The 12,413-nt window shown below is 34.6% G+C and overlaps 1 protein-coding gene across 3 annotated transcripts in view; it reads left to right on the plus strand.

Moving 5' to 3' along the window:
* The first annotated feature begins 316 nt into the window (after positions 1-316).
* The window catches only part of FAP (fibroblast activation protein alpha), a 70,848-nt gene continuing 58,751 nt past the window's right edge, over positions 317-12,413 (plus strand). For 2 of the 3 annotated variants that reach the window (XM_003921930.3, XM_010329609.3), the window contains exons 1-2: positions 317-538; positions 870-954. In XM_003921930.3, the coding sequence (XP_003921979.1) occupies positions 533-538; positions 870-954 (91 nt within the window). In that variant the 5' untranslated portion in view covers positions 317-532. Of the gene's footprint in view, positions 539-869; positions 955-992; positions 2,709-12,413 lie in introns of those variants that run through there. The other variant, XM_010329620.3, reaches the window with a different exon arrangement.

Here is a 12,413-nt window from a genome sequence, read left to right on the forward strand (position 1 = left end):
CAAAATCTTATGTGGTTTCAATGTTCTTCCCCTGTTAAAAATTAGATATATGTTTAATGTACAGACCTACAAGTTTCATTATTTTAAATTCATCTTTTAGTTGCAAATAAAAATGCTATACAAAACCCAATGACTTGCTAAAGCGATCCCTGAGTGATTTCTAGAAGAAAATGAAACATAACCCTGAACTTGCAAAAGAAAAAAAAGAAAGAAAGAAAAAAGAAAAACCTCTGTATGTCAACGTAAGCAGATGTTGGTACAGAATTTACAAGGATGAGAAGGCTATAAAACCTCCCTTGAGCCACTCACAGTTCATTTGAGGGCCAAGAACGCCCCCAAAATCTGTTTCTAATTTTACAGAAATCTTTTGAAACTTGGCACGGTATTCAAAAGTCCGTGGAAAGAAAAAACCTTGTCCTGACTTCAGCTTCCAACTGCAAAGACAGACTTGGTCATTTTCAACGGTTTTCACAGATCCAGTGACCCACACTCTGAAGACAGAATTAGCAAACTTTCAAAAACATCTGGAAAAATGAAGGTTAGTATAAGCAAACACAGGTATTGCTTAAAAATGAGGGTTGGCTGGATTGAATGTAATCAGATTTTTCTATTGTTTGGAAGGTGAGGATTTGTACATAAGTATTTACTTCCTGAATGGGTTGGGATTGGAAAATTGCTCTAAAAATATTGTAGAAACATTTTTTTCCCTGCAGAGCTGGAAGAATTCCAGCAATTATAGCCAGATCAGTGGAAGACAATCAAAAGCTTTGTAGGGTGAGAGAAATAGGATTTAAGTGTAAACAAAATCTTGCCATTTCTACTATTTAGCAGAAACTGTGTGTATGCCTAATTCTCTTTATTTTATGTAGACTTGGGTAAAAGTTCTATCTGGAGTTGCCACCTCTGCTGTGCTTGCTTTATTGGTGATGTGCATTGTCTTACGTCCTTCAAGAGGTAAGAACTTTCTCTGATTTGCTCTTTCTGCCTAGAATAGCTTGGAAAATGTACTAATGCAAGATCGCAAGTGGTTGAACATTTCCTAAGTGCTTATGTTCCAAAGTAAGTCTGTTATTTCTAAGAAGACATATAAGCTCACAGATATGTTGTTGTGCAAGACCAGAAATACTGAGGAATTTAAGGCACTGGTAGGAAGAGATTTACAGTGTTATTTCAGCAATAGAAAAACCTAAGAACTATGCTGCATCACCCCCACAACCCCCAAAAATATATGCTAAATACAAGCTTTGACAGGCCTTTAGAGACAACATTTTTAACTAGCATTGCTTTTCATTATTAGGTTTGTCTCATGGAAAGTAAAAATAAGTAAGAATGGAAAAGTTAAAACAGAATCTATGGACTTTTTTTATTACTAAATAGTCTTTCCAAAAATTTAGGGAGGAAGTTGAGAATACAGCTCTCAGGAATAGCTGTATAGAAAAAGCGAAGTTGTTGTTTTAGATGTAGTAGCACTGCACATCAAATTAGAAAACTAAACATTGCTAAGCAAGTGTTATGATCAGTGATAAATTGAATCTTTTACAAAAAGGCTTAGATTGACATTGATCTGACTTTGCTAGGTAGTGTGGGCTGATATCAGAGGTAGTTTAACTATGAAGTAGGACTATATTGATAGATAATCCAGTGACATTAGGGGAATAGCTTTTTATAAAAATATTTATGAAGAGAAACTCAAGCTTCTGAAATGGAAAAAAAATCTAATAATAACAGATCTTATGTCTTTGGTTCTAGGAAAAAGGGAAAAATTTGTATTAATAAATACTAAAAGTTTATAACAAATGTGGGAAGTATCTTTGGTTAAAAGTTAATTGATAGTAAAGGAAGATCAACAAAATAACTTCAGCTAAAGAATGTATGACACCTGCATGACTGCTGCTATTAAAAAGGAAATGTAGAAAAATGCTTTGGAAATTGGAAATAATCATGAGATTTTCACAGAATTACAACGTGAAATAGGTTAACCCATAAGATGGATTCAGCTTATATCTTCAGTGTTAATTTCAGTCTTTGTTCCTGTTCTCTGCCAGCACAGCACTGTTCTTAGGCTGTTGATAGGTATCTAGTGTGTGTCCATATCTTTCATAAATTTTCATGTTAAAATTGTTTTCAGACCCTCAACTCAGTGGTCCTGGGACCACATTTTCCTCATATCAGCAGTTGTCAGGTGGTGCATTAGGTCATATTGATGCTTTGAATGTTAATTCATTAAAAATTAGCTCCTGATTTTTAAAGAAACTCAACCTTGAAATTGATGCTTTGCACCCTCAGAAATAAATGTTCTTGGCGCAAAAGTTTGTTAATTTTACTGGGCACTTGCCTCCATGTCCAGAGGGAAGGATGAATTTTACCACGGAATTCAAACTATAATTTCTAATAAGAAATATATTATATTTACATATTTACAAATAATATATAGAAATACACATACACTGATATTTGGGTAATCACATGTAATCTCTATGCCTACCCTCTTTCCAAGTTTAGGTATGAATAGCTTACATATAAATATATGTTGTAAACTATATTCAGTGTAAAAGTCCTATGTAATTTATAACCCACTTTTCTATTTTCAACTAACAGGAAAATTCTGAGAATAAAGTGATTTCTTGATAGGGTGAAATAATCAAATTAAACTCGAGTACTCAATGAAATTTGAATACTCATTCAGAAATAGAAAAATCATAAAAAAGGTGAGAACTATTGTTTTTGGTCCATTATATCATTCTTTTTCTGTTTGAAATTTGCTGAATAACTTCTTGAATGTCAACCAAACGCTTGTGAATGGCACTAGTCATTCCCCTACTTTCCTGAGAAGGACCCAGGGAAGTCAGTGCCACGGGCAGCCCTGAAGTTAGGGGTGGTGGCTCCCTTCTGACTTTGCTCCTCTCCTCTCACATCTCACTCCTCAATTATCTCCCGTCTGGAGTGCCAGGCCCAGTCCTCACTCCCACATCTGCCCAGTGCCTATGAGAATAGGATCTGAGTTGGTAAGGCAGGAAAGGGAAGGAGGAAGGGGAAAAAAGAAGAGAGAATTCAAAGCCAAGGGAGCTCGTACTTAGCCTCCTTCTCACACTTCATCAGAAATCCCATTACCTCACATTTGCCTTAGAAGCCCTCGTATTCTCAGCCCAGGATTTTATGCACCAGTAAATGAAAAGTCTTCTGAAAAACTTAAAGCCACACTTAAGAAACATTCATTCATTCATTTTCATATTAGTGCATTAATCCCACTAAATCCTTGCCTATAATCATGCCAGTTGCTGAGAATATGGAGGTACAGCAGTCTATCCCTCTGCAAGTTGGGGAGTAAGAATCCAGTGCTTTCTGAACCCAAAGATGCATGGTCAACACCACGAATACCAGAGAAGGATTTCTGTTATTTCCCACCAGGTCTAAAGGAAAGAAAAAAAGAGAAAGGCTTTTCCATCCCAGGAGAACTAGCCTCAGGATTTAAAAGGTTTAGGAATAATTAAACTGGATTGTAAGAACAAATATGAAAGTGTAGTAGTGAAATGAGAAAAATCCATTTAGCTCACTTACAAAATATTAACTATAAGGACAGATTTTTTTTTGAAACTTGTAAAATATCCCCTTTTTGGTTTTGCCAAAGTGGGAGCACACATGAGTTTCTGCCCCTTACTCCTAGGTTGTCCTTGCCTTCGGCTTATACCCCTTCAACTGACTTCTTTCCTCTCTCCTACCTCTATTCCCTTTTTCTTTTGAAGTTCTTCTTCACAAGCATCACCCCTCTTCTTGTGTGAATATGCAACAAGGCTGAGAGTGGAAACTAAGCTCTTTTACTTCCCCTTATTTTTGTTGACCCCAGAGACAAACATACCGACTTTCTTGTTTGAAGAGATTTAACAGAGGTGATAGAAATGAAAAACTAGAAGTGGAAAGGTGCAGAGGTTGCAGAATTTTGCAACTAAATTCTACATGAACTTGCTTCATGATTTATATTTTCTGGATTCCTAGACCATTCCTCCTTGGCTTACAGAAAGAAACTGCAGGAGCTATTTGACCTCATCTCAGATTCTATTGAGTGTAGAGGTCAATACAATCTCCTTTTTGCTCTCACTCAGCCTTATTCTCCATTTCTCCACTCTTAACTTCTTATATCTTTCTTCTTTTGTTTTGAGAAACAAAAAGTTTTGTTTTGTTCCCCACATGGTGATCAACAAATACTCAATAAGTGTTAGCTATTATTTTTCCAAAATTTCTAACATGTAGTAAATACTTCGTAAATGATAGCATTCTGTGTCTGTGTTCTCCATTGTCAAGAATATATACATATGCACTCAACAACAGCAATTTGGCCCTTCTATGCGATGTATTTCAATTTCAAAAATGTCTTAATTTTGAGAGTAGGGAGTCTTTATACCAGAATATCATCTCTTATCGCCCACTTTTTTTCCCAAAAAACAAAATGTTTCAGAAACTTTTGTGTCTGAGGCACTCATATAGAACATTGATGGCTCTATGGCAAAAGCAAAACAAAAGAAAAGAAGAAAGATATAGGAAGTTAAGAGTGGAAAAATGGAGAATAAGGTTGAGTGAGAGCAAAAAAGAGAAGGGTGGGTGGGTGTGTTGGCTTATGGCTATAATCCTAGCACTTTGGGAGGCCAAGGCAGAAGGATTGCGTGAGCCCAGGAGTTTGAGACCAGGTTGGGCAACATGGTGAAACCCTTTCTCTATAAAGAAAAAAAACACACACACACAAAACTTAACTGGATGTGCTGGTGTGCACCTGTAGTCTCAGCTATTTAAGAGGCTGAGTATCAGGAAAGTGTTTGGGAAGTTCAAGAAACCAAAAGGAAACTGATAGAGCTATGAGGCCAAAATTATTTAAACAAATGAACAAGGAGAATATGTATATACGCATGTAATTGTGATTCTGCACATATACATATATGTAACATGTCATGATTATTTAGCTGAGTATTGCCTTTTATAATGCATTGAAGAAAATATTTTAAGGTCACAGAAAATTTGGTTAGAACAGAGATCAATATTTTTTAAGAAAAAATATCATTTGGAAAGTCTGAATTTTAGGCAGAAATCCATTGTTGTTATTAGTAGTAGCAGTATTATATTACTACTATAATTTCAACAATCACTTTTTGGTAAAATAAGATTTATGTGAGAAAAAATCATCTTCAAAGGAGACATAAATATGTAAGTTGTAAGGTTAAAATTCCTCCCAGGACACACTGAGCCTGGTGGCTCATACTGTAATCCTAGCAGTTTGGGAGACCAAGGTGGGCAGATCATGAGGTCAGGAGTTCAAGACCAGCCTGGCTAATATGGTGAAACACTGTCTCTACTAAAAATACAAAAATTAGCCTGGAGTGGTGGTGCATGCCTGTAATCTCAGCTACTCAGGAGACTGAGGCAGGAGAATTGCTTGAACCTGGGAGGCGAAGTTTGCAGTGAGCCGAGATTGTGCCAATGTACTCCAGCCTGGAAACAAGGAGACTCCGTCTCAAAAAAAAAAAAAAAAAAAAAAAAAATTCTAGGACCAACATTCAGTCTATGATGAAACAGATTCTGTCAAACATCTTAAGAGTTTTAAGCTTATTTTTTCACTATTCTTAAGGACAAAATACGTGGAAGTCTAAAAGGTTAAGAAAAAGTTTCAGAAAGTTCATGAATATAAAAGAGCTTTTTAGTCAAGATAAAGAAATCAAATTTGCAGTTTATACTTATCTAATTTGCACGTGAATTTTAAAATCACAGATTAATCTTGGCAAATTCTCTTTGAGTTTTTCCAAATTCTAAATAATTTAAAAAGAAATCCAAATCCTTGTATGTTTTTCATAATGGAGAGGAGTTTACCTGTTTCAAATTTCCAAAGCAAATTGAGTTACAACTTCAACAAGAATATCCAGTCATAGATATACCGTGAAAAACATATTCAAAAGTTTGAACCAGAGGTGTGAAATATCAAGATTAAAAGTTCCTAAGAAACAGAGACAGTCAAATTGAGCCTTAAAATATAGCAATAATTAATACAGTAGGCATGTAATAAAATGATCTTCTTATAGGACAGTTAATCAATCAATTGCAAATCAGTCTTTTTTTATTTCTCATTGTATAGAGAGCCAAGAACTTATTTTTCATTTCCAGTGTCCTTTTGAATAGACTAAAATTATGCAATAAAGAATAGAATAACTTATAATATTTGTTTACATAAATTCCCATTAATAATAAAAGCAGGATTGTTTAGTATCTAAATTAAATTTTAAATACAGGTTATGTCTTGGTGGAAAAGCAGATATGTTAGGACTTTTTAAGGAACAGGATATGACAATTGTGTGTAAAAAGAAAAAAAAAAAAAAAACAGATAACTGGCCGAGTGCAGTGGTAATCCCAGTACTTTTGAAAGCCAAGGCAGGGGATCACTTGAGGCCAAGAGTTTGAGACCAGTCTAGCCAACATGGAGGAACTCCATTCCTACAAAAACACAAAAATGAGCAGTGGTGGCACATGCCCATAATCTCTGCTACTCAGGAGGCTGAGGCAGAAGAATCGCTTGAACCTGGGAGTCTGAGGTTGCAGTAAGCTGAGATTGTGCCATTGCACTCCAGCCTAGGGGACAGAGCAAGGCTCTGTCCTCCAGCCCCCACCAAAAACAAAACAAAACAAAACCAGATACCAAATGAAGTGGGCACATTTCCAGAAAGATACTAACTACCAATACTTGCTCAAGAAGAACAAGATAACATAAATGAAACTATAACCCCGAAAAAGATTGAATTAGTCATTTTAAACTTCCCACACACAAAAAAATCTTAGGCTCAGAAGGCTTCACTGATAAATTCTACCAAACACTTAAAGAAAAACTATTACAGATTTTTCACAAATGTTTCCAAAAAATGAAAGAAAACACTTCCCAACTCATCCATAAGGCCAATATTACCTGCATTACTATAATGCCAAAACCAAAGATGTCACAAGAACACAAAATTATAAATCGATATCCTATGAATACAGATGCAAAAATTTTTCATAAAATACTAGCAAGCCAAATCCAGATTGTACACCGTGACAAGTTGGGATTTAGCTTGAGACTACAAAGTTGGTTTAACTTTTTAAAATCAATTAATATACTAAATTTTATTAATAGAAAAAAGGACAAAGACCTCACAGTCATTGCAATAGATACAGAAAAAGAATTTGACAAAATGCATCACCATTTCATGATAAGAAACATTTAATGAACTGGGAATAGGATGAATTCCTCAACCTTGTCAAAAACATCTACAAAAAAAAAATAGCTAATGTCACACTTACAGATGAAAGCTAATGTCACACTGTTTTCCCTCTATAATCAATAACAGGACTTGATGTCCTCTCTCATCACTTCTATTCAACATTTTAGCAGTGGCTCTAACCAAGGCAATTGACAAGAAAAAAATATATAAAGTATCCAGATTTGAAAGAAAGAAGTAAAGCTATTTCTACTAATAGATAACACAATCTTGTTTGTAGAAATCCTAAGTAATTTACTAAAAAGCTATTCAAACTAATAAAGCTCAGCAGGGTTGCGGAATACAAAATCCATGTATAAAGATGAATAGCATTTCTATACACTCCCAATGAGCAATCCAAAAAGATCTAAATAAGTAGAAAGACATCCCATGTTTATGGATCATAAAACTCAATATTTTCAAGATGGCAATACTGCCTAAATTTATCAACAGATTAAATGTAATCTCTATCCAAATCCTAGATAGCTTTCTTTTTTTGCAGAAAGTGACAAGCTGATCCTAAAATTCATACAAAAATGCAAGGGACTCAAAATAGCTAAAACAATATTGAAAAAGAATAATAAACTTGAAGGAATCACACTTCCTTATTTTAAAACTTACTACAAAGCTACGTAATCAAGACAGTGTGTTACTGGCATAAGGATAGATATATAGATCAATGGAATAGAATTGAGTGTCCAGAAATAAAGCCTTATACTTAGTTAATTGATTTTTGATGTGTGTGCCAAGACAATTCAATGGGAAAAATCTTTTCAGCAAAGGATGCTGAAACAATTGGATATCTATGTGCAAAAAAAGATGTTGGATATCCAGTTCCTCACACCAAACACAAAAATCAACTCAAAATGGATCAAAGACTTAAACTAAGAGTTTAAAACTATAAAACTCTTAAAACATACAGATACATTTTTATATTTTTGAGTTAGGCAAAGTTTTCTTAGATATGACCAAAAATGCAAGAAACAAATGAAAACCTACATAAATTGAACTTCATCAAAATTTAACATTTTAGGGTGGCCAAGAATACCATTTAAAAAGTGAAAAGACTACCTACAAAGTAGGAAAAAATATTTGCAAAGTATATATCCAATAAAGGCCATGCATTCAGAATATATAAAGAATCCTGACAACTCAATAATAAAAAGATAACTCAATTAAAAAATGGACAAAGGACAGACATTTTGCCAAGGAAGATGCACAAACAACTAATAATCACATGAGTGATGCCCTACGTCATTAGTCATTGCAAAATGCAAAACAAAATCACAACAAAATACCAAGAATGAAATTGCAGAGGAGCATTTAGACATCCGTTAAAGCCTACCAATTGAATGCTTGCCTTTGGGAGTGGAGTAGAAATGGAAACAAACAGACAGTAGAGAGAGATATAGTAGAGAGCCCTGGCAGGTATGGATGTTGGTTAAGGAAGAGAAAGATTAAGGAGCACACTAAAGCATTTCTGTTGAGAAACTACATGAATGGTAGGTAGTGCTATTTACTTGGAGAAATTTGGAAGATGAGCACGAAATATTTTTTTTTCCTTAGCATTTAACATAATGATTTTGAAGTTCTTGTGAGATATATAAATGGGGATTTTAAAGGAAGTTTAATATACATGTCTGGAGTTCAAAGGACAACTCAGTGAAAGTCGGGTGTGGCAACGGTGGCAGGGGGTGGGTCAGCCCAGGGATATGTAGTAGAAACCCTGGGAGAATAAAATGGCCTAGGAAAGTTGCTCTTCCTGAAGCCCCACCTAGCAGCAGTAATGGTCATGCCAAAATGTCAAGTGGAGATTAGAGGAAAATGAGTTGGCAAAAGAGACTGAGGTCTTCAAAAATAAACAAGGCTTGCTTTCATCTTCAGGATCACCAAAGGGTCATGTGCCATTCATGTTCTTGCACATTATGTTGATCATATCTTATGATATTTGAAGGCCTTAGTTATCCAGAAAAATAAATGAACCCTAATTAAAATAACGTAACTCAACAATAAATATAACACACAAAAGGGCTTTTTTTTAAAAATAGTCTGGCAAGTCTTTCGAATAACTTATGTTATTCAGTATTGTACATAGAGAAAACTATGGAAAATTGCTGTTAGAGCTGAGACATTCTTCAGGTAGAGAGTAATAATAATAGCACTAGTAGCTTTATAGCTAGTAACCTATTGGCATTGAAAAAGCTCAAGTTACCTCACTTTCTCTTAACCTAGGTTTTGGGATACGATTATTCTACTCCTTTGTGTGTTGCTTGGTTCTTGTCTATTTTTGTGTTTGTTGTATGTTGTTGTTTTATGTGTACACTTATACTTTAATTATAGTATAGTGGCAAAGTACACTGTATCTAAAACAGGATGCAGCTGAATTTAAACCCCAGGTTTCCTTTAGTTCACCTTGCTAATATTCATTTCCAAATCTGTAAAATGGTCTTCATTATAATATTTACCTCAGATGGCTGCTGTGAGGATATAACAGGACTATGCATGTAGAATGCTTGGTATGTGCAAGAACTTAGTAAATTATAACACTTTCTATTACTCATCTAAAGCTACCTCATGTACTTTTTCTTTTTAAGTTGTTAGTCTTGTCCCAATTTGATCATAATAGCTTGAAATAGTATCTTTCCCCACTAATATTTTCTGTCCTTGCCTGCTTTGCTGCTCACTTCAGAAACAAACATGACCTGATGTGATGATTGGAGACAATGCCTCCCCATAGGTAGCACCTCTGCAGAGCCAGCAAGAAGATGGGTGTGTTTTGCCTAGGAGCCCTAGTCTCTTTCCTTGGTATGACCTCATATGCATCAATTACAAATCAAGTGCAAAAGCGAAAACAAAAAGACCTGCCAGCAGTTTCTATGCCCACTTAATTATCTCATTTGGTTTACAATGAACATTAGAACTAACATCAATGTTCTATCATCAATGGCAGAAACAGAAGCCTAATACAGAAGCACAACATTTTAAGAAAGAATTAGAAGAATGGTAAATCATTACTTGCTTGTGAACCATTTCTGTGAATTGTAATTTTTTTATTCTTAACGGAAATAATTTTCAGCTTTGCTTTAATAAGTTGAAAATGCAAATAATTAAAGCATAGTTAATTAGAGTGTTTAAGCAGTGTATGAGTAACTATGCTAAAGATGGGCCAAAGAGAAGTTAAGGGCACTGGCAAAAATTAAGAGCTAACCAAGTAAGTGTTAAAATATACAGAGGAGAGATATGCTTTCAAAATTCATGTCTACTTCTGTTCAACCATTAGAATTTAAAAATTATAGATGTCAAAGCTAATCCTCCAAAATCATCAAATAATTACATTTAGTATTAAAACATTATTTGGAAAGGGATATGAACATTCATTTACTCATCAAATAATTATTAATGGAATATTTTCTGGGTGTCTAGAACTTTTTTAGTGTATTTGGTGCTGTAGAGATAGATTTTATACTGATTTACACACAGGCACACACATATGCACAGTCCAAACACTAGAAAACAATGACCCTAATGCTTTTTCCATAATCTTACATAATCAATTCTGGGTCAGAATCAGTCCCCTTGTCTTTTGCCCACTTTTCCAGGTTTGGGAAAGGGAATATACTTCAAGAAGTCAATGTAGTCGAAGTCAATGAGCAAGGTCACTGAACAGGGGCACAAACATTGACATTGACGGAGACCATTTACATCTTGGAAGCCATGTTCTATATTCAGTTATGTGGAATCTCTTCCCCTGACACGTGTATTACTCTGCAAGCCAGCCTCAGCCACCTACCATGAGTTTGTAGTCAAGGAATGATTCCAACTGATAGGCACAGGAGTGCATTAAGCAGAATAGATTCAGTGAAATCCTTAAATTGAGATTCTGAACCTTTGCAGAAGAATCATCAAGGAGGCTGGGTAAAAATTAAATTAAAACTACCAGAACCCCACCTCAGAGATTTGGATTCAGTAGGTTTGAGATAAGCAGTAGGAATGTTTTTATATAAGCACACTTCAAGGAGCTCCAAGGACCAAATTTTTAGAAATATTTAAATGAAGACAAAGGAGTCTACGAATGATATTTACAACATGTAATAGAGGGCAAAAGTAAGGGCAGATATGTCTTTGGGGGAAAATTACCCAAAACAAGTGAATACAAAATCTGTCAAGTTGGTTTTGTTATTTTTTTTAACAAATATTTATTGTGATCCCATGCTATATCAAGCACTGTCCTAGCATACAACTGAGCATACAATACTGAGAAAAATCAATCATTGCTTCTACTTTTATGGGTGGAGACCTACAACTTATACAATTCTTTGCCACATAAATATAGAGATGAAAAATATTCAGGTTCAATACATTTAGATAAATGTTGAGAAAACAAAGACTCATGTGTACAAAGAATCAAAGCTTCGATTGAAAATTCTAACTAATCTTTATGTTTTATTTTTATTCTAACGTGCCTGAATGCAGCATCTCAGAGGAGACACATTACTTCACTGTGTTTATGAACATGTGGTCATTTTTAGCAGAAAGAGAAGAATGCCTAATTTAAATTTCTCCAATTATGTTGGGGATGAATTTAATGTACCCAGTCTGACATCAACATAGTTACACTTCCTAAGCCCTGGATACATCACATACGAGGTGGTTTATAAAGCTAACTTGAGGTTAGGCATCGTCATCCCATCCTGACTTGTGCCTGAAATCTATTCCCACATACATGTAGCTGGCTCATGATGATATGATATTCATACATCCACTCATCACTTCTTGGGTGATGGTGAGGATTATTCTCATTGTGGCAATTAGTAGTACAATTAATACATGTTTACCATTACAGATATTTTGTGTCATATGCTAAGTTTTCTATATCGATTGTTGGCATTTATAGCTACTATGCACTCATATAAAATTAATTGCTAACAAGGAAGTAATATGAAATTTAGTATCATGTACAACCTTCCTGGATAATCTAAATTAGAGGTTGAAAGGAATAAATAACTAATTCTTAGAATCTTTTTGAGAAATCTGATAAGATCAAAATGCTTTTTAATGATATGACAAGGAAAATGAGTAGGTATTTAAAAAGTAATTTGAAACTTGTTTTTTATGTTTTATTTATTCATTGTACAACATGAGTAC

This window comes from Saimiri boliviensis, chromosome 5 (genome assembly GCF_048565385.1).
Source record: "Saimiri boliviensis isolate mSaiBol1 chromosome 5, mSaiBol1.pri, whole genome shotgun sequence".
NCBI lineage: Eukaryota > Metazoa > Chordata > Mammalia > Primates > Cebidae > Saimiri > Saimiri boliviensis.